This window comes from Pseudopodoces humilis, chromosome 9 (assembly GCF_049639895.1).
Source record: "Pseudopodoces humilis isolate 2021_Gansu_Grassland_sample_001 chromosome 9, ASM4963989v1, whole genome shotgun sequence".
Taxonomy (NCBI): Eukaryota; Metazoa; Chordata; class Aves; order Passeriformes; family Paridae; genus Pseudopodoces; species Pseudopodoces humilis.
This window is the reverse complement of record NC_142208.1, coordinates 3103829-3125929: the sequence shown is the minus strand read 5'-3', so window position 1 is coordinate 3125929 and position 22101 is coordinate 3103829. Positions and strand designations below refer to the sequence as shown.

The window sequence follows — 22101 nt, the reverse complement described above, 5'->3', positions numbered from 1 at the left end:
ATTATTTTGATTTGATCAGGCAAGTCCTCCCTTTCATGCTGCTCCTGCAGGCTTTGATGGTAAAAAAAGATTATAATCTTTTAGAGGTTTTTGTTTTTCAGTTCATGTTCACCATTGTGTTCGTTCATTCCTGGAGGAAAATACTTGGGACCCTTCTGGTTTTCTTCCCACTCCTGAAAATAAAGGGACATCTGTTTTGCTGCAATTAAGGAGAAATGCAAACACACACACACACGAGGAAAAGCAGCTCAAAACCTACGTTTTATCACTGCTGTGGTGGCAACCTCTGAAAAAACTCCCATGGAAAAATACTTTTTAAAGATGTGGGGAAGTGCAGTGTTTCAGAAGCCAGCAGGGTCGTGGCGATGCAGAGGGTGTGGATTGGAATGGGCTCCTGTTTATCCAAATATTGAGGGATTGTGATCAGGATTGTGACTGAATTTGGGATTCCTTCCCAATGTTCAGGTGGGCTTTCCATTCACAACTCCAGTGGATGGAGAATAAATGGGGTTATACTGGAGGGAAAAGGTGGTTTTGTGGCAGCTCTGTCCCCAAGCCCTTGGCATGCCTTGGATCATGGGGAGCACGTCCCACATAAAGACAGATCCAGGAGGTGGAAACATGAATTAAAAATCGAACATAGAATGAGTTGGGATGGCTGGGAACCTCAATCCAGCTCATTCCTCCCCGTGCCATGGGCAGGGACACCTTCCTCAATATCCCAGGTTGCTCCCACCTGGCCTTGGACACTTCCCAGGATCCAGGGGCAGCCACAGTTTTATCAGTTTGGGGTTTGCAGCTGGAGGAAAGGGGGAGTGAGGAAATCAAGGGGGCCAAGAGGGACCCCTGTGCCTGGGAGAGCACAAAGTTCTCTTTGAGGCCAGTGTTGGCACAAGGATAAATGGATGCAGACCAGTCCCGAATATATTTAGCCTGAAAACCAGGAGAAGGTTCTGGGAACGGCTTCGCAGTGGGAATAGTGGTGGCAAAACATCTCAAGATGCAACTTGATACGTTTCTGAAAGGAATTATATAATAGAGCATTTGCAAAGGCTGGAGGCTGCAGCAGCCTGGGAAATCCCTCCACCTGATGTTCCACTTTATTTGGAGCCCTTAAAGGTCGTTTTCCTGCAAAACATGAACGCTGCTAATTCCCAGAAAGTTACTAGAGTAAGAAGAGCCTTGTACGATGGGCTTTGTCTCCTAATGTTTTAAAGAGTTACAAAGAGTGACTTAGAGATTTACAAACGGGACTTTCTCCCTGCCAGGGTAATTATTATCAGTGTGGGAAACAGAACGGAGTGGGACAGAAAGCTCCATGGAAATACCACGGGCTGCTGGGCCAGACGGCCTGACCTGGGGGGACTGTCACGTCCCAGTCCCCGAGCTTGGCTACCCCGAGGACATCAGAAGGAATTTCTTCATGGAATGGGTGCTCAGGCCTTGGCAGGGGCTGCCCAGGGAGTCTCCATGCCTGGAGGTGTCCAAGGAAGGGTAGGACGTGGCACTCAGTGCGCTGGGCTGGGGACAAGGCAGGCATCGGGAACAGCTTGGAGTCGATGATCCTGGAGAGCTTTCCCAACCCTAACGATTCTGCGATTCCGAGGGCAGCAGGTGGCCCAAAGCCCCCTTCCCGGTGGCTGCAGGGGGCGACAGGCGCTCGCTCACCGCGGCTTCTCCGCTCCACACCAGCCCCGGGGGGCGTGAGGGGAGGAAGGCGAGCTCCCTCAAGACGCCGGGCTGACCGCCCCCCCCCTTCCTTTTCCCCGCGGGGCCGCACCGAGCTCGTTCTGTCCCTTGCTTCTTCCCGCCCAGCTCAGCTGAGGAAGGAGGAGAGGCGGGCGAGCGGGAGTCCCGGGGGCTTTGAGGGGCTCTGAGGGGCTCGGGGGGCCCCAGGACCGCGCGGGCCCCTCACGGCCCCTCACGGCCACTTCCGCCCGCGGGGGAGGCGCCGCCGCGAGCGCCCACGTGACCTAACGCAGCACCACCGCTGCCGTCTCACTTTACCGCCCGTATCCCCCCGCCCCCCGCCCACCCCCCCCCCTCCCCCGCCCCCTCCGGGGGGCGAGGGGGGCCCGACGGGAGGAGAGGTACGGGAGGCGAGCGCAGTGAGATCCGGTTCCCGGTCCCCCCGGTCCGCCGCTTCTCCGCTTCTCCGGTGGCGGGGTGGGAGGGACTACTTTGTGTGTTGGCGGATGCGTCGCGTGGGCGTGGCGGCGCCGCCCGCCGTCCCTCTCGGAAGCCGCGGCCATGATGGGCGCCCCGCGCCGGCGAGCGCTGCGGGCCGGGGGATGAGCGCGGCCGTGCCGCCCTGAGGAGCCGCCGCCGGGAAGAGCCGAGGGAGCGACCGCCCGGCCCCCGGGGCGGGAAGCGGAGCGGGGCCGGGCCGGGGGCGCGCCCCGCGTCGCTGTCACCATTGCCGGGGCCCGGAGCGCCGCAGAGCTGCTCCCCCCGCCGCCGCCGCGCTCGCCCCAAACACGGCGGCGGCGGCGGCACCGCCCGCAGGGGCTCGGCGCGGCTCCCGACGCGCTCGGAGGAGGAGGAGGAGAAGGAGGAGGAGGAGGGAGCAGCAGCCGGTGCCGCCGCCGGGAGCCGGGCCCGCCCGGGGCTGAGCCGCCGGAGCATCAGCGCCCGGGGCCGCCCGGTGGTGCCTCGCGGCCGCCGCCCGGGCCCTGCGCGCTGCCCCGGAGCGGCCCCCGGCTGCCAGACATGACCGCCATCATCAAAGAGATCGTCAGCAGGAACAAAAGGCGATACCAGGAGGATGGCTTCGACCTGGACCTGACCTGTATCCTCCTCCCGCTCCTGCTCCCGCACGTCCCGCGATTGCATCAGACCCGCGCGGCGTTACCTAACGCGCTGCCCCGGGCCGCTCCGCCGCCGGGGCTCGCCCGGGCCGCCGCGCCCTCCCCCGCCGCCGCCGCCGCCTCGGCCGCCTTTTGTCCGGGCCCGGCAGATTAACGGGAGCTCCAGGATTAACGCCAGCGCTCCTTGCCGGCCGGCCCGCGGCCCCCCCCCGAGCCGCCGAAGGGCAATGCCCCCCCCTCCCCCCGGCCCTGGAGCCCCTGCCCGCTCCGGAGCAGCCGCTTATCTCCGGCTCTGTTGGCTTTTGGGCTCACGCACCAAATGCGCCCGACCCGCCGTGATTTGTGTCCGCAGCGCTTTATTTTTATTTTTATTTTTTTTTTATTTTTTTTTTTAATTTAGTAACTCGTCTTGAATTGCGATTATAATCATGGCAGGCCTGTGGCTTCCCTCGGGTTGCTTCAGTCGAAGCCTGTGTCCTCTGCCCTGATTTCCAGCCCTCCGCTAAGTCAGAGCTGTACCTTAGGATGCAGCAAGGCTCTCCATGACAAGAGATGGCAATCGCTCCTTCCAAATTAAAAAAAGCTAAAAACCAACCAAATCCCACCATTCATCTTTTTTTTTTTTACCGGTGAACTGCACGAGGATGTGTCACAAACGAGAGCGCACCGGGTCTCATCGCGGTGGATTGTATAGAATATTTATTCTGGAATAAGTAATTAGCGTGCATTTACGGCTAATGAGGCAAAACCCGGTGTGCCGTTTTGGTGGCCTTTGGAACAAATGTGCTGGAGCTTCGTCAGGCAGATGTTTAGCTTGGAATGCCCTGCAGGGTTCATGGTGGGTAGGGGCTCTGCTGTGGACAGGGCCTTGCTGCTTGGTGGGGAAAGATTGGTGCCGTGGGAAAGATTTTTGGGGTAAGAACTTTGCTTAGAAGTTGGAAAAACGAATATTGACAATAGTGCTCAGAGCTGGACTTCTCTCTGTGGAGAGATGTTTCTGTTCTGCAACAGGATTAGGTGGAAATATTGGGGTTTGGAACAATTGCATCCTGGTCTGAGCAAGTGCTCTAAATAAATCCAGTTTTTGAGCAGGAACAAAGCTGATAAAAGCTGCCGCTGGTACAGAGCTCTTGCTTTTGCACTGAGCCTTGGCCTAAAATTTTGGTGGCTTTAAAACAACTTGAAAGGTTCTGGACTTTATCAAGTAGCTGCTTAGCTTTTAATTAAGAGCCCAGCAGGTCTGGTTCATTATTCCTGCGTTATGTTGGTGATAAAAATATATTTAGGCCTGGATTTTTAGGTGTTTGCACTTGGTGATTTTGTTGGCTGTTGGCATTATGGAAAGAGTTAAGTGGTGACAAAACCAAAAGGTTTTGCCTTCTCAGTTGAAGAGTTTGGTGTTTCAGGTATCTTTGCCCAGATGTGCACTTGGTAGAGAGAGATATTTTGACCCAAACACATCTTTTTAACTGGTCATATGCTCCCAGCAACGAAATTAGTGACTGTTGAACCTCGACTTCCTTGCTCGAGATTTCCTAATGATGTGTCAGATGGAACTGATTGCTTATTTTTTATTTTTATCCTTATAATTTTGTGTTAAAGAACCAGGCCATTACACTGGGCTTATGCTGGCATTTCTAAAAGGAGCAGCTGGCTGCAGTTCTGCCATGAAATTTATGGAAAAGATGGTATGGTTTCTTTAATGATAGAAAAAAATATCATAGGAAGAGGTGGATTTTTTTGTAGCTGCACATTTTGAACAGATAAGTAATGAATGAAGACTTCTGCCTGTGCAGTGCCATGGCTTTGCTTGAAGACTGATGTTGCCGCAGAAGCGAAAGTTGAATTTTTTTAATCACTTTGTGCGGGCTTCTTTTTGCAGAGCTCTGATGGAAATGTTGCTCACCGTTCCTGGTAGCTGGGAAATAACCTATTTATTCCTTACACACATGGCCATGGATTTATCTCTCCAACCATGTGGTATTAAGGGGAAAAAAGAGAAAATATGAAGGCCAAGTGTGCTGTTCAGCAAGGCATGGCAGGAGGACCAGCTGTTAGAGATGCCTGGTTAGTTCAGGATAGACGCCTCTGTCCAGCTAAAAGGGAGAGGCAGCCAGGAGTTGGGCAGCCCAATGATTTGGACACTTGGCTGGGATATGGGAAATGGAGTTCTGGCTTCCTCCTGTAGCTCCAGAACCCTCAGCAGCTGGTGATCTCCTGGGCTTTGGGAGCTCAAGAGTGAAAGGAATTGTAGTGAATGCAGGTGGGGTGCTTGTGTTCTGTGCTCTGCCCTTTCTCCTAGCCTTCTCTGAGGGAAGCTTTCTGTCTTGGTGTCCCCTGTGGCCAGAGACTTTTGGGTATGTATATTATCCAAAGGCCTTGCAGGAACTCCTGGGTGCTGAAGGCAGGCTGGGTGAGGTGCTGGAGTGCCAGAATCCTTGTCTGGGCTGTGTCAGATCCTTTTAAAAGTGATCTTGTTGTATGTGCATTACAGGACATTGTGCTTGGAACTCTCAGTTCCTGAGGAGTTGGTTAAGAATCCTTGTGTGTGTAGTGTGGGATTTCAGCAAAGGGAGATAGCATCTTCCCAAAATCTGTGCAGAGTATGAAAATGGGCCTGTGTGTCTTTAAAAACCACACTGCTACTGCTTTTCATCTAATCAGATGTTCTCTCTGAGCAGTCTTTATGCACATCTTGGAAAAAAATATTATGAACTTAGAAGAAAGGGTTTTAAAGGTAGAGATGAAATCAGCTGTTTAATACTTCAGATATTTCTTTCTGGTTTATTTGGATTTCTAATTAATTTCTGTGGTACTTGATACTTTCTGGTGCACATGGGTGAGAAGGAAAGTTTGGATTCACTTCTTTCATCTCTGATGGTTGCATTTCCTGATGCTGCAAGCACCAGAATGTTTTCTGAGGCACTCTGTGGGTAATTTCTGAAATTGTGCAGCTTGGTAATGTCCCAATTAGTGCAGGGAACAGCAGAGAGAAAACAATTCCATGCAGCAGTGTGTAGATTGCCTGTGCCTTAAGAGCTCTGTGTGTAACTGAGTTTAGCAAGTGGGAAAAAAATCGTGTTAACTGCTTCTTTTGCCCGTCCTAGCTCGGGTTAAACTTTGTCTCGTGTCCCCAGGCCTTCTGATAGGGGTGAAAATGGGCAGCTAGGCTGAGCCCAGGGCTTGACTGAAGCATGTGGAGCTCGTGACCTACATAGTGGTACAAACTGCAGCAACATTCAGGCGAGATGAGATGTTGGGTGCAATTTACACGTCTCACACGTCGTTTGTCTCATGGAATGAAAGGCAGGGAACGCTGAAATTGCGGGAGGAAGCTGCTTAGAATCTCTTACTGCTTTATGCTATTTGCAGTCCTAAAGCTCTTTGCATTTTTAATGAAATTTTAAATTATGGGACTTGACTCAAAATGGCTCAGCTTCCAGGAAAAAAACAAGTGAATTAGTGGCATGAAGTTCATACCGTGTTTAAAAATAGAGCCTGAGCTGGAAATGCCATTTGTTTAGAAGACTTGGTCTCATTTTAAAAATGAAGTTTGTTAGAGGTTTTGTAACAAGTTTGTCTTGCACACAAGCACTGGGAGGGTTTAGCAGAAACTAGGAGACCAACTAGCAATGCATTTTATTGGTGGGAAAGTATTTCTTTGTTCTGAAGTAAACCATGTTACTTAGCAGCGTTTAGAGCCCGACAGACTCATTTTGCTTCTGGAGTCTGGTATGATGTTGGGTTTTGGACAAGATTAGTGCCAGTTTTGCTCTGAATTCATCCCAGAAGTCTGTTTGCATAGACAGCACTCCAGCATCCCTGCTGGCTGGGGACTCATCTGAGTTTCAGTTCCTTGCTTGTTACAGGATGTGTTTGATCCCAGGAAGATTGCTCTTTCTGCACTTAGCAAGGATGAAGGGTTTTGACCTGTCCAGATGGAGAAAGCAAGGTGGTGATTGCTGCAAATGTGTTTCTGCATTTCCTCTTCTGGGCTTAGACATGGCTAGGTCGTTTACTGTTCCTCACAACCCAGCAAACCCCAAACCCTGTGGCATACTGCCATAGTTGTGTGGATAGGGATGTTGGGCAGCTGAAGCCTTCAAACCCCACACTCCAGCAGGTGCTGTGTGGTGCAATCCTATCCAGGGTCACCCAGCCCCTTCCTGCCCTGCTTTTTCACTGCTTTTATTCAGAAAGGGACATAGAAGAGGCCCTCACAAATTACAGCACTTGCTTAAGTGTAGTGCAGGATTCTTAGGGAAATGCTTCAGCTTGGATCATCAGAAATTATCAGTGTATGTGGAGACTGTTTGCACAAGCTCAACTCAAATTAAAAAATACCTGTCTGTGCACACTTTTAAGTGGACAGAAGCTGCTGAAGTGGTGGCTGTGTGTTCTTCTCAAGGTGGGCAGAGAAATGAGTGAACCTTGTATAGTATTTCTTACATGGTGACCTCTTAAAAAAAGCCCAGCCAAAGTGATGAATGATTGGAGCCTGGTTTTAAGCTCAGTTAATTGTGTGAAGTCCTCAGAACATCCAGAGCTTTGCTGTTGAATGTGAAGAGGGTAATGCTGAATCAAGTGCCAGCTTTGCTAGGACCAGCCCTGGGTCTGAGTGTTCCTTTATTAAGGAAAAATCCAAGTTTCCTCTTGCTTACACTAAGACTGATGAGGTGTTGGCACTTGAGGAGTTACTCTGTGGGGTTTGCTCGGTGAGGACAGTTCTGTCACTGTTGAGGACTTGTGAAAATCCCACCCCACGTTTACTCTGTGTGGTTGGCTGGCCAGCACCAGCGCCGGGTCCAGCTGGAGTCTTGGAGGGTGGTGAATTTTGGAAATGCATCTTTCTAGGAATCTCTGCTAGTCAGGAAGGCCTTTCTGTCCACGGGATCATTCCATCTGCCTTCCTCTGACCTGGGAGAGGATGTAGCTGTGAGTGTGGAGCTTATGCAACACTGGAACTGCTGTTGCTGCTGCAGTATAATGCATGCACACAGATTAGTTGGCTCGTGATGACTGCTAGGCTGGGGCTGACAGATTTCTTTAGGACAAAATTCCTGTTGCTACCCAGTGCAACACTTAAGACACCAAGAAGAACTTGCTTGTCTTACCAAAGTGTTGTGGAGCCTGGTGTCTGCTGTAGAGACAGTGAGTATTGATGTCTTAAAATACTGTGTAGAGGAGCACAGAATTGTCTTAATTTTCTCCCAGAAGAGAGGTGGCTGTATTTTCCATTCTCTTCCTTGTCCTTGGTTTGGACACCCAAGTCCTCTTTGGTGTGGAAGCAATTGATATAATTTATTCAGTAATAATATGGCTGAAAGGGTGTTGTGTTAAAACCCCTCTGTGCTAAAAAGCATAAAGCCAAAACTAAACTTCAGGGAGTACAAATACAAAGTTGAAATTTTATATGTAAAGCTTCTGTCTACCAAGTTTTTTCTGGTTGTGAATTGCTGAATAGTTCCTTAAATGAAATTATATTTTTAATGGATTAATGTTGTTGTCATATTAATGCTGCATAAGCTGACAAATTATACCCTGGTACCTTAGCCAGAGTCATCCACTATAACAGGTTTAAACAGGAAAATGGTTGTTATATAATGATTTAAAGGACAGTTGTTGTGTTCAGACAAACTGGAAGAGAAGGGAGGGAATAGGCAGCCGAGCTGTCAAATCCCTTAATTACATTAGAGGCCAAAGATACTGTCATTACTCATAACTAACTCCCTTCCAAAGCCCAGCTCCTTTCTAGTTTGGAGCAACTCAGAGCTCTGTGTGATTTTTATTCATTTGCTATACCTGATACAGGGTGGATGTTGAAGATTAATTTATTGCATGGCTTTTTCAGGGGGGAAAATTGGATATAGCCTGGAGTTGTGTATCCAGTAATTCCTGGATATGCCCTCTGCCTCATCTTAAATCCTAAGGGAGGTGTGGGCTCCTCTGATTTGGCACTTGGGTGAAGATTTTTTGGGATTAAAGCTGTGGAAGTTTGTGCTTTCCTGGGAGTTACTGGAATGGTGATTTCTGTGCTCTAAGAAGGGAATTTATTTGGAAATGTGCAGCCCTGTAGAGCAGGATGTCTTCTGAAACATGGATTATTTGTGGGTGGTTGACTCTGCTTTGGGTTCTGTTAGTTTTTAGATGTGTCTTAGGCCCAGGTTGATATTTCAGATGTAAACAAATCCTTGTTCCAGTTTCTAATTCAAGCCAGCATCCTCTTTGCTCCTGTCGTCATCCGCCTTGTTTGCTGTCTTGCCTGTGAGGCCCTGGGATAAAAAAAAAAATAAAAAAAGGCATTTTTGTAGAATGGAAGTAAATAATTGTGCAATTAGGCCCTGTATCATGCTGCATAAATCTAGGTTATCTTAATAACGATTCTTAGGCAATGTAGCTCAAGTGGTGGCTCTGTGATTCAAATGGTAATTGACTGTGCAGCTAAAAAAATTAAACTCAACTGCTCTGTGTTTGGGATGATGACTATTGCAAAAGCTGGCATTGTTCCCTTTAAAGATGAACTCCCAGCTCCACAGCCCCAGCGCGCAGCAGTGCAGAAAAACTGCTTAATATCCAGTTTTTTGTAGTGAAGTGCTTAAGAAACGTCTTTATAAACTTAATTCTGCCTTTGTGGAGCTGTAGTATAATAGCTTTTAATTGCATGATTAATTTTCTTAGAGGCCTCTGCTTAATTCATTGCATTGCCTGGGTATATATTGGGCTACAACTGAGGAGTTGTGTTTCTTCTGTTCTTTCATTTCTTGTGTGGGTGAGTTAGAGAAGTAATGTCCCTTTTTTTATGCTAACATTTAGAGGAGGGAAACACCAGATCTCATTTGGATAAAATTATCTACTTGGGGCTTACTGTTGGAGGAATGGTTTATTAGAATGGTCTTGTGTCTAGTTTGGCCACTCACCTTTATCTGCTTTTGATTAAGGTTTGATAAATCCATACAAAGTCTACTTTTTTGTAATTTCTGTTCTATGAAGGTTTTTAGTCTGCTGTATTTGTCCTCCAGACCGATAGCTATTTTAAATTCCCTTGTCTCTGAAAGTTTTGGATGTTCTTTCAGGCTTGCAAAAAGTTGAGTCTGAGCCATTTTTCACTTCCTGTCAGTAAATATCAAAGTAGTGACTCTTCTGTGCTGGCTTCTCTTTACTGAATAAAATTCCTGTGTTTTTCTGGGGGTGTTTGAGGTTAGGACATGCTTAAGTACACAGTGGTGGTTCAGGGAGATCCTGCAAAGTGGGGTGGTGTGCTGGAAACACACGGTGACAGCTCATAGCTCTGCTTGAAAGAGCTCATGCTAAGTTGGGTTGGTGGTTAAAACAGGTCAGTTTGGCACTTAAAAACTCAAATTGAGATGTGGCAGTCCAGCTCCTCACAGCACTGGTTCCTCTGCTCAGTCCCTGTCTCACCTCATGTGCACACCTGGATGTGGCACCAGATGCTCTGGTTTGGGTGACAGGAGGGGGCTCAGTCACACATTGGATCTGATGATCCCAGAGGATTTTCCAGCCTCAGTGGTCCTGGGATTCTGCTCCATTGTCCTTGGGCCACCATATGTTGTTGCAGCTTGTTGGGATGCTGGGCTGGCTATGGAAAGATGGGGTGTAGCCTCTTCCACAGTGTCAGCAGAAATAAAAGAACCTCCTTTACTGGACCTCTGCATCTTTCCCTCTGGAAATCTGTTGGGATTGTAGGTCTGGATTTGGGGTTGAGTTAGGAACTGGAGGCCCAAATTCTGCCATCACAGCTGAAGAGTTCTGTCAAACCTGGCATCAATAGTACAGAGTCTGATGCTTCATTTGTTATGTTCCCATTTGCTCTTAGCTCTTTCTGAATGGAAAGAGCAGCTTTTCTGTGTCCTTTAATATAGTCAGCTATTTTAGAGGGGTTTCATGAGTTGGAAGGGATTCACAAGGATCATCAAAGTCCAGCTCCTGGCCTTGCACAGGACACCCCAGCAATCCCACCCTGTGTCTAAGAGCATTGTCCAAACACTTCTTGCAGCTCTACACAAGAGCTCATGTTACCTTTACTATCTGCATGCTTTTGTATCTGTATTTATGATTCCAGACCATTTTGAAATGGAAGTAGCAGGTGCCTTTTTCTCAGCCTTTGTCAGTACAAGCTGTTCTCCAGAGCAGCCCATCATCTTTCATGCCTTTGTTACCATTTTTTCTATTTGTGCTGTGAGGACTGTGGGGTTTTTTCCCCAATCTTAACGTGACCCCATTACCTGTTCAGCAAAGCCTCTGTATGGCTGAGAGTTCCTGGACATATTTCCAACACCTCACAAATGAAGGTAGGGACTCTTGCTCTGGGATGACCTCCCAAATGCAATACAATAAGCAGGTCCAGAAGTGAGTTGTGGGTGTAGACAATCTGACATATCTTCTTGAGGTGGCTTCTGATTTATTTCTTTATGCTGTGGAAATTTGAGGTCCCCTCCAGACCTGCTGTCAGCCCCATGGCCTCATGTGGACAGGTTTGCCTCCTGGATGTGAAGGAGTTGCAGTTAACCCTTATCCAGGCTGTTGCATTTAAATTGCAGGCTGAAAGCTTAAAAAAACTAAAGAATGGGGAAAAAAAGAGTCCTTGTTGGAATATGGAGTATCAAGGGGTTAAATACATTTTTTCTAAATGATAAAATGTTTCAGCCACATCTGAGTTGGTCCCTTTGCTTGTTCTTCAAGGCACAGATGGTAGAGTTGACAAGTGCAGCTGGCTGGCTACAAGGAATCCTCCTTTGCTCTGAAGAACTTTCTTCCTGTTCATTTCCTCCATACTTCCTGATGATCCAGGCTCATAGAAAAATACTAAACTTATTTTGCATTTCATGCTGGCTAGTGGAAATGCTGCCTGTTAAATAAAGAAAGCAGTCATGGCTACAGCTTAAACAGCATGTATGTCAGGGAAGTATTCTAGATTTGTCTGGGTATATTTTCCTATGTCATTTTCTTTTTTGTTGTTGGGATGCTGTCAAGCAAATGGCACTAATAAGAGCTTGGCCATTTGTCAGGGCTCTTAAATCTGTTTGAGGATGGAGTGTGGACACTTCTTGTAACACTCCCCCCGTAGCTCCAGGCTGTCAAGCTGTTGAACAGTTAGAACAGTGCTGGTTTTTTTCTCTCTTGCTGTTGCTCTGTGGACTTGTTTAAGCTGGAGTTAAAGGGCTGGAGGTCACCAGGCGAACGTTTCGTCGCTGGCAGGCCCAGCTGTGCCGCCAGACCGCCTCACACGGCTCCTGCAGCCAGAGTTCCTGAAAACTGCAGGCAAATTCAGACAACAAAGCAACTTTGAGAGACTTCAAAGCCATGCTGTGCCTCTGCTCCCGGGCTTCGCTGTCAAACGGGACTTGGCAGTGACAGCTTGGCCACCCCGCGCTGGTGGCTGGGTCCCCTCGCAGGCAGGAGGGTGAGGGGTGACACGGAGCAGAGCTGGCAGCAGATGAGGAGTGGGCTGGTGGGGAGCAGATTAAAGCAAGGCCAAACCTTCCCTGCCTGAACTGGAAGTGAAAATTAGCATTCCTGGCAGTCGAGAAGCTTTTTTTCAGGCTGTAGATTCCCTGATTTAAGTCTGTTCTTTGTTAAATGAAGCTCCTGTTTGGGAGCTGGAAGCTGAGGGTTGGGAGAAATGGACTGTTGTTGTTTTACGTGCAGGTGTCGGGTTCAGGGTGTACAGTAAGGTTTTTAGCCCCAGAGTGCAACTTGAACAGCCCCATCATTCACAGCTTCAGGAGCACTCAGCTTCTTTGAAATTTCTGTTCTAAAGAAAGATGAAATGTAATGCTTGGTAGGTCTTCCTGAAGCCTTTGATTCACAGAATCCCAAAATGGTTTGGGCTGGAAGGAACCTGAAAGCTCATCCAGTTCCACCCCCTGCCATAGGCAAGGAGATAATCCATGCTGTCATGTCTCTCCAAGCCCTGTCCATCCTGATAGTGAACATTCCAGGGATCCAGGGGTATCCACAGCTTCTCTGGGCAGCCTCTGCCAGGGTCTCCCCACCTTCCTAGGGAAGGATTTCTTCCCAATATCCAATATAAACCTACTGTCTGTCAGTGGGAAGCCATTCCCCCTTCTCCTTTTGTTCCAGGCCCTAATAAAAAGATTTGTAAGATTGCAAAGGGCTATGAGTTTTAAAGTTCTTTTTAATTTGTGTTTTGATGTAAAACCTGTCTCAATGTTGGGTTTAAAAAGTAAATTCTGTGTGTAAATTCTGAAACACTGCGTGCTCTGGCCTGTCTGTAAAGTAGGAGATGAGGTCATTTGCTCTTTGTTTTCCTGTTGTAGCCACCTTAATGAGTGGAGTGAGGATCAGGGGTTAAATACTTGGAAATACAGGATTTCATAAAAACACTCAGACATTCTAATGATGTTATAGCTACTAATTGACAATGTTGATCATTGCAGAAAAAGCTGCAGCTGTTGGTTTTTGCAGCTTCCTTGTGACTGTTTAAGAATTAAGAATTGGTAAATATTTTGCTATGCTTTTTTGGCCACCTTCCATTATTAGGAAAAAGTCTGAATTTGTGAGCAAAATCACTTACAGGACCAGCATGAGTAATTTACTTTTATATCTCCATGTATGTAAAGAATTGCAAGTGTATACTGCATATTCTTTAATTTGGTCTTGGCATAATGTGAATATATAGACAGCTATTTTTGAAAGTGATTATAACAGCTGATTTGCATAATGATCCAGGATTTTTTCTCATAGCAACTGGAAAGACTGTCATCTTCAGCAATGTGGGAATGATTTCAGGCTTTAAGGAGAATGTTTTGTTCAATCTGTGAGCAGCATTATAGCAAAGGCATTTCTGAAGTGGCACATGGGTTATTTGCATTGGTCTGGTTTCAGTACTGACAAAGCATCATTGTGGCATTGGGTGATTTAGAAGATAATTGGGTGCTGTGATTTTAAGGTTCCTTGGGCACAGCGCAGTGTTGTCTCGGCTCCTTTGGAAGTGGAGTTCTGTAGTTGGTGATAAGAACTTGAGTGGAGAGCAGTGTTCTGGTGTTCTGCCTGTGTGTCATGAGGCACCAGAGTACAGAAAAGATGTAAAACTGCCAGAGAGTGACCAAGGGAGGGACATGGGGATGGGGAAGGGTCTGGAGCAGCTGCATGAGAAGCAGCTGGGAGCACTGGATTTGTTCAGCTGGAGGAGACTGAGCTCAGACCTCACCAGGGGCTGCAGCTCCGCTCTCTGTGACAGGGACAGGACCCAGGGAAGGGCTGGAGCTGTGCCAGGCCAGGCTCAGGCTGGAGATCAGGGAAAGGCTCTTCCCCCAGAGGGTGCTGGCACTGCCCAGGCTCCCCAGGGAATGGGCACGGCCTGAGGCTGCCAGAGCTCCAGGAGCGTTTGGACAGCGCTGCCAGGGATGCACAGGCTGGGATTGTTGGGGGCTCTGGGCAGGGCTGGGAGCTGGACTGGATGATCCTTGGGGATCTCTTCCAGCTGAGGATATTTGTGGTTCTACAATCATGAGTCTCTCCATGGTATTTTTTTTTTTTTTATCAGCACTAAACTAAAATCGCAGCTTCCATGTTTACAACACTGAGGAAGGAGTGAGTACTTTCAAAACTGTTAGAACTGTTTTTGGGAATGAGTATCTGAGGAAAGAGCTACTTTGGCAAAATGTGGGATTTATTTTATGCTGTTTAGAAAGCCCATTTCAAATCCTTGTAGATCCTTGTGGGTTCCTTCCAACTCAGCATATCCTATGATCCTATGAAATTTTGGTAGTTACACCACTGTGGTTGACTTTGTTTTTGCATGTGTTGAACAGCCTCAGTAAATGACTGAGGCTTTTTCCATTTTTGTTTTCCTGTCTTAAAAAAAAAAGAAGTTTGGAATTGATAATGAGCTTGTTGCACGTTTTCAATGATCAGTTCTCCCAGATTTCTAAAATTAGTAGTATGATTACCAATTTCATGATGACTCAGAGTTCTTCCTTTGAATGGAAGCCCAGCTTCCCAAGCTCCCGTGTACAAAATCTCATCTCAGTAGTGAGTATCTTAATTTCAGCTTTGGAAATCGATGTTAAATGAAGTGAGGTGTGAAAAGGGGTGTCTGTGAGCTGTTGAGCGTGGCTGGTGAGAGCAGAGCCTGCTGAAGGAGGTGCTCAGTGGATAGTTGCTCCTGAACTGGTCTTTGCAGTCATCAGGGGCTGTCCCTGTCCCTGCAAAGGGGTTTCATTTCCCAGCATGGGAATAAAAACAGGCTGGGAGGGATGCAGGAACAACCATCCCCTTTGCAGGCCTTGGGGTATCTTTTCACAGGATGGGTGGAAGAAGTTGGCTTTATGACAGCTTTTCCACTTAAGTGATGAAGCTTCTATTTCTGCTTAGAGATTTAATTCATCTGTGCAGCACCACTTCCATGCTGTTCTTCCATCTTACTGCTCCCTAAAGCAAAGGCATTCTTTAGTTGTTGGAACAACCACAGGAGCTTCAAAGCAACACGTCAAGGCTGCCAGAGCTCCAGGAGCATTTGGACAATGCTCTCAGGGATGCACAGGCTGGGATTGTTGGGGTGTTTGTGCAGGGCCAAGGGATGGACTGGGTGATCCCTGTGGGTCCCTGCCAGCTCAGGATATTTGTTGGTTCTGTCTCTTCTCCATGCTCTCAGGAGCACATGTTGAAAAGACCCCAAATTCTCTTTCTCAGCAGTAAGAATGGGTTGTCATTACTGCTCCGTGCTTTCCACGGGAGCAGATGCAGCCTGGTGCCTGGAAGGGCGTCGCTGGGGCCGTGTCCTTTGGCACCAGCCCTGTGCAGACACCAGGGTGAGTCAGCAGTGGCTGTGAGCTGCATTCCAGTCTAATGCTTTGAGATAATCACTGAGGTGCTTCAGGACGATTATATTTAGGTGGGGGAGACATTGGCTTGCCTATTTAAGAAAATAATTATGTTTTTCTTAAAACAACCCTTCATCCCCATTCAGCTTACTGTTGGATATTTAATTTTGAGCAACACTTGAGGTTTTCGTGCTGTCAGGTTGCAAAGCCCCAGAGCACAGTAAACACTTTTAGTGAATCAGTGTCACAGACTCACAGAATAGTTGGGGTTGGAAGGGACCTCTGGAGACCATCCAGTCTAACTCCCTCTCCAGGCAGGGTCACCTGAAGCAGGTGACACAGGAGCACTTCCAGGTGGGCTTGGAATGTCTCCAGAGAGACTCAACACCCTCCCAGGGCAGCTGTTCCAGTGCTCTGTTACCCTTCAGGGAAGTTCTTCCTCATGTCAAAGTGGCCTCAGTAAATGGATTCATATTTCCCCTCCACACACCCCATTTGATTTCTTTACTGGCATATTGGGGAACACCTTTTGCAATTCCCACTTCTGGTTAAAAGGTAAAAAGAGTTGTAGTGGTCACAGAATCATGGAATGATTTAGGGGACTTCAAAGCTCATTCAGTGCCATGCCATGCCATGGAATTCCACCATCCCAGGCTGCTCCAAGCCCTGTCCAGCCTGGCCTGGGATACTGCCAGGGATGATGCATGGATCAGCTTAAGCATTCCCAGTGATTCCTGGTTGTCAAGGTGGTGATCAGTCAGAGGCTGGACTCCTGATCCTAGAGGGCTTTCCCAGCCTGCTGGATCCTTGAGCCAGTCTTGCAGCAGTTTGGAAGCAGGAATGGCTGTGAGCTGTGCCCTCACCCTCGTGCATCGCCCTTGAGCAAAGGAGTGGAGCAGGGAGAGCCGGGAGCCAAGCGGGAATCGCGATTCCAACAGCCTGGGAGCACCCCGGTTATTTTGGAACTTTTTATCTCCCTGTGCCTGCGTGTTTGGAGGCTTTGGTGTTTGGAGCAGTGTGTGAGCAGGCTGGGAACGCTGCTGTTAAGATGTTCTGTTCCCTTGGCTCGGGGGGGTGTGTCTGCCTCGATCCCATCTTGCACCAGCTGGGAATCCTGGAAAGTATCTCCTGTCTCAGCCCCTCGGAGAGGAGAAGCATCTGAGCATCAACCACAGGCTGCAGTGCCTGAAAAAATGTAGGAAAGCTCTTGATTGCAAATACAAATGTGAACAAGTCACTCACAATTCGGTGAAGTTTGGGCATCTGTCCCATGGGTGATAGTGTAACTGAAACTGAGTTTTGTTTTGATGTGTCAAAATTGTTTTCCCTCTGTTGCCAGCACCAGGGCTCATCTTCTACACAAACTGCTGTGGAGAGCAGACTGATGTACTGGATTATTTTGCTGTGGTAATTTATAGCTTGTGTAGCCCCGCTGCTCAGAGCAGGATGCAAGAGGATGGGCTCTGGAGGATAAATGCTGGAACTGGGAATAGGGAGGAATCAGGCTGAAATTGGGAAGGAGGAGGGAGTGATGGGGTGTATTAGCCAGGTAATTCACAGTTAATATATTATAGAACCAGTTTCTTCTGTTTATGGCAAGGAATAACTGATAAAACAGTGAAGACATTGCTAATTATATAGCACCTTTGTTAATTAAAGAGGTGTGAACTGCTTGCTGAGTAAAATAGATCAGAGGGAAATTCAAAGTTTGTGATTTGAGGTTATCCCAAGCTCTCTAAGTTAAGCACTTTAATGTTTGAGGTGTCTGGGTTTTTTCCCCAATATGTGTTTTTTAGTGTTTGGGCAAGTACAGAATAAACTGGAAACCAGACACAAACCTGTTTCAGTGCCTGTATTTAAAGCAGCCACAAATATTTATTTGGCTTACTCCAAAGCTTTTTCATATTTTTCTCTTTGTCTATATAAATGATCTATTGAATGGTCCAAGCAGACCAATGTCTATTAATACTTGGATTACAACACAGTAAACGTTAATTTTTATTTTTTTTTTTTCAAGAGTACAGAACATTATTTCCGTGTATTCAGTTCCTAATGTTTTTCTGAAGCCTTGCAGTTAATGGTGTCAATGCAGAACTTGGTCTGTGCTGCTCTGCTCTGAGGACTTGTGGGAATTTTGCAAGGGTGGAGTAAAGTAGTTTGTGTCCTACTTCAGGCTTTTCTTCGTGCACAAGTAACTGGAATTTTAATATCTTGGAAGCCAATGCGGTGTCTCCCATTCTGATGTGATTATTCTTTGGAGCTTTGGTATATTTTGACCATGAAAATAAAAATGAGTCTTAAAAGGGTGGGATAATTTAGGTTGAGAGGGCCCTCTGGAAATCACCTCCTTCAGCCCCCCTTTTTAAAGCAGGGCCAACTTCAAACATATCATGCTTTGTTCTTGCTCCTTCTAAAATTAGTTTGAGGAGGAGTATGTTAATGTGGCAGGGTATGGGCTGTTTCGAGCTGCTGCTTTCATTTCTGGTTTGCTTTTCAGCTGAGCTTTTTCACTACATTATCATTTCTAATAATGCTTTAAACTTGGGAGGACTTTCTTTTTTAGAACAGTGTTTAAAAAGAAATCCATGTATCATTTCACCACAGGGAAAATAAATACCAGTAATTTTCTAGTAGTTGTGAGTTCTTTACTACATCAGCTCTAAATGTAAACTTAAAATTTTCTTATTTGCCCTTCTTCCTTAACGTTGCTTTGTTTGGTTAAGAGGTACTTTTCTTAATTTTTTTTTTCCTGGATTGCTTTTGGCAAGTGAATCGCAGATACCTCAGAATAAGAAATGAGAACATTTGCTCAGAAGTGGGTAATTGTTGGGGTTTTTTTGATAAGCAAGGTATATAATCCTTTTCAGATCTGCACGTCCCTACATCTGTTGCATGCAGTCTCTTGAGTTGTTGCTCTGATTTGGGTACAGCTACACATTTAATTAATATGCATTTAATGCTTTTGTAGACATTTCACATGCTTTCTAAATATTTCCATAACTTGCATATTCAGATATTTATCCAAACATAATTGCTATGGGCTTCCCTGCGGAGAGGCTTGAAGGGGTGTACCGGAACAACATTGATGATGTAGTAAGGTAAGGCTTTATTTTTCTTTTCCTTAACTTATAAAACTTGGAATAATCTTTTCTATACTCATTTATGTCCTGCTGAGGGAAGGCTGTGTGTTCTGACTTGTAGAAATGCTGAGATTTTTTGCATCTTATAGATATTGCCTTAATAGCTTTCCTGAAAAATGTTGGGAACAACAAAAAATGGCCAGGCTGCTGATCTGGGTTGATCTCAAATGCATATAATCTGCTTTTTTAGTGTAAAAAAACTGACTTCAGTAAGTTGTGTTGGAGTATAAAAAGGTTATTTACTTTTAGAAAGACACCAAACCATGCATCTCTTCAGTGTCAAGAGTTTCCTCAGGTAGCTGATGGTATTTCAGGATAAGTTTGCTCTTATCCTTTCTTAATCAATAAATGAAGTGCTTGATAAGGAAATTTTGAATTCAAATAGTAAATATAGGTGACTTGAAATAAAGGCTTGTAGATTTGGCTGTGTTGAATAATTATGGACAAGGAGAAAGATGACCTAAAATCTGTTACTGCTGGTAAAAAAATAACAAACCTATAGGTTGTCATTTTTAATTTCAAATAAGGTCATTACTCTAAACTGCTGGCTACAATTGAAGAAGAGGTGGGGAGTGTTGTAGGAATGCTGATGTAATTAATTCAGTTAAAAAATCCTACTTGGAGAGTGTGAGAGGTTGCATTAAAAACTAAACACTTGGTAGAAGCTGCAGAAAGTTTGTGCTTTTAGGATTAAAAGTTGTGATTTTCTGAAGCCATGGTGCTTTAGAGAGTCATGAGCTCCATAGGTCTGTGAGAGACTCAGCCTTTAGGGTGGAGGATCATGCAGGAAGGTTTTCAGGGAAGGTAATGGGCGTGTCTGGGCAAGGAGGTTTCTGCCCTACTCAGGTGAGACCCCACCTGGAATTCTGGTGCCTCCAGCATAAGGATGAGGAACTCTTGGAGCAAGTCCAGAGGCCACTGAGATGCTGATGGGGCTGGAGCCCTGGCAGAGGTGGCACTGGATGGGCTTTAAGGTCTTTTCCCACCCTACCTGTTCTGGGATTCCATGATTCTACAGTTGCTGGGAAGCAGAACTAGGGCTGCTGGAGTTTCTGTGGGAATTGCATCCAGGCTGATGCAGAAGTGAGCTGAGCTCCTCAGTTCCCACCCTGGGAGGACTCGTCACCCTCACCTGACAGTCTGGAGGCAGTGGCTCCCTGCACAGCTGCGCTCAGCTGGGCTCCAGGGGGTTGGTTTTGCATGTTCCACTGTCGTGATGAAAATCACCATCCACAAATAGCACTGAGAGTGTCAGAGCCTGGAGCTGACCTGGCTGGGGGAAGTGCAGTGCCTGCAATCTCTGCTGCCTTGCTGAGAAGTCATGGCTTCTCCAGAGCTGGGCAGATCAGTGAGGGTCAGTGCAGCGGGCAGGAAGCACTCATGGAGAGAGGGTGTGTGTGTGGAGGGGGATTGTTAACAGAGGGGGAAGTTGTGTTCTTTAATTCACACAAGATAACATTGCTTGGAGAGGTTGGGGCTGTCCCTGGATCCCTGGAAGTGCCCAAGGCCAGGTTGGACAGGGCTTGGAGCAGCCTGGGATAGTGGAAGGTGTCCCTGCCCATGGCAGGGAGTGGAACTGGATAGGCTTTAAGGTCCCTCCTGACACACAAACTCCACCTCTCCAGCCAGCTTTCTTTCCCAGCAGTCAGAGGCCCCTTTTAATGAAGTTCATGGAATATCCAGTCCCTGATGAGCTCCACCTTTGAAAATTGTGGGATAGGGTCAAAGGCTGGACTTTGGATCAGTCACAGAATCGTTTTGGTTGGAAGGTATTTAATTATTTATTATTATATATTTATATATAATATATTTATTATTAATTATTTATTATTATATATTATCCCGTGGGCAGGGACACCTTCCACTATCCCAGGCTGCTCCAAACCCTGTCCAGCCTGGCCTTGGACACTTCCAGGGATCCAGGGGCAGCCACAGCTTCTCTGGGCACCCTGTGCCAGGGCCTGCCCACCCTCACAGCCAAGAATTTCTTAGTAATATCTGATCTAACATGGAAATAATGTAAATAAATATTGATAGGCAGGAGTCTTTGAAGGCTCTCTTCCATTCACAGCATTGATTTCAGTAGCTTCTGGATGAAGGAAAACACATTTTAGTGGTTGAGTAGGTAGATATGTGTAAATTAGATTTTAGTACTGGAATGCCTATATAATTATTAAGCTGTCCATAAACACTGATCAAAAGGAGCAGTGATCACCTAAAAGCATCATCAACCAAATTAAGATAAACAGAGATGTAAATTAAGTGGCTGCAGGGAACTGGATGCTCAAGTATTATTACATTAGTTGTCTTCTCTTTTTAAACAAGAATAAAATGTGATCATGCAGCATTCTGCATGTTGCAGTCCTCATCTGCTCCAGTCATCTTTTGATTGGGGAGTTTTTCCCAAGTGCTTTTTATGCAGAAATCCAAGGTGCTCGAGCTGCCGAGCAATTGGTATTGAGCCAGGATCCAGCAGTGGGCTTTTTCTGAATAGCTGGTACCCTGACAAATTCCAGGCTAATGCTGGATGAGAAGTACAACCTGCACCACTGGCTGTCTCCTGTGACTGACACTTGGAGAGGTTTTGGATGGAATTTTGTCCTTTGAAAAAATCCTTGCCTGGAAGCTTATACTCCACTGTGTGGATATTCCTAGAAAAGCAGAGCCAGCTCTCCTCACTCTCCGGTGTGTGTTAACAAACAGAACATCTCCTGAAGCAAATCCCCGTGTCCACCATCTTCCTGAGGTTCTCCAAGGCTGCCAACAGGGGCACCAGTGGGAGTCAGGGAATTTTTTTCCTGATGGACTCGGAGTTTCACACTCGGTGCTGCACAAGGAGCGCTCACATCTGTTCCCATTTTAGCGCAGGCCTTTAACCACAGAGCTGTTCTAGGTTCTTCTGGAATATTATGACTGATAACCAGAGCTTGTTTTTGCTTGAGCTTTCCAGGATTTTAGCAGCTAGTGTTTCTTTTCAATTTGAACAGCATGTTCTGTCATGGCTAATTAAATTCCTTCTGGCTGATGTGCAGATACACACTGTTGATGATGTTAAGTGTAAACATTTGCATGTTATTTCTTCTTGCACATTGCCAGGTGACACATCATATATAATCACAGCAATTCTGATGAATCATGCTTGCAGTTTGGCTCGCCAAGGCTTGTATGGGAAGTTTGTGTTCCAAAGTGAGCATGGAAATTAAATGAGTGTGAGAAAGTGTAGTGGTCTTCCTTCCAAAACCCAGAATGTCACTGGGGACAGACTTCAGTGGCAAATAATAAAAAAACAGGGATGAAAGTGAATGATTCTCTTCAACTGCTTTTCTTCCTTGTGGCAAAATATTTCGT

General features: G+C 46.6%; 1 protein-coding gene across 2 annotated transcripts in view; it reads left to right on the top strand.

The window, feature by feature from the left end:
• Positions 1-2638: 2638 nt before the first annotated feature.
• PTEN (phosphatase and tensin homolog) overlaps positions 2639-22101 on the top strand; it is a 48438-nt gene continuing 28975 nt past the window's right edge. The window contains exons 1-2 of one of the 2 annotated variants that reach the window (XM_014259492.2): positions 2639-2788; positions 18627-18711. In XM_014259492.2, the coding sequence (XP_014114967.1) occupies positions 2710-2788; positions 18627-18711 (164 nt within the window). In that variant the 5' untranslated portion in view covers positions 2639-2709. The remainder of the gene's footprint in view (positions 2789-18626; positions 18712-22101) is intronic. The other variant, XM_005530733.3, reaches the window with a different exon arrangement.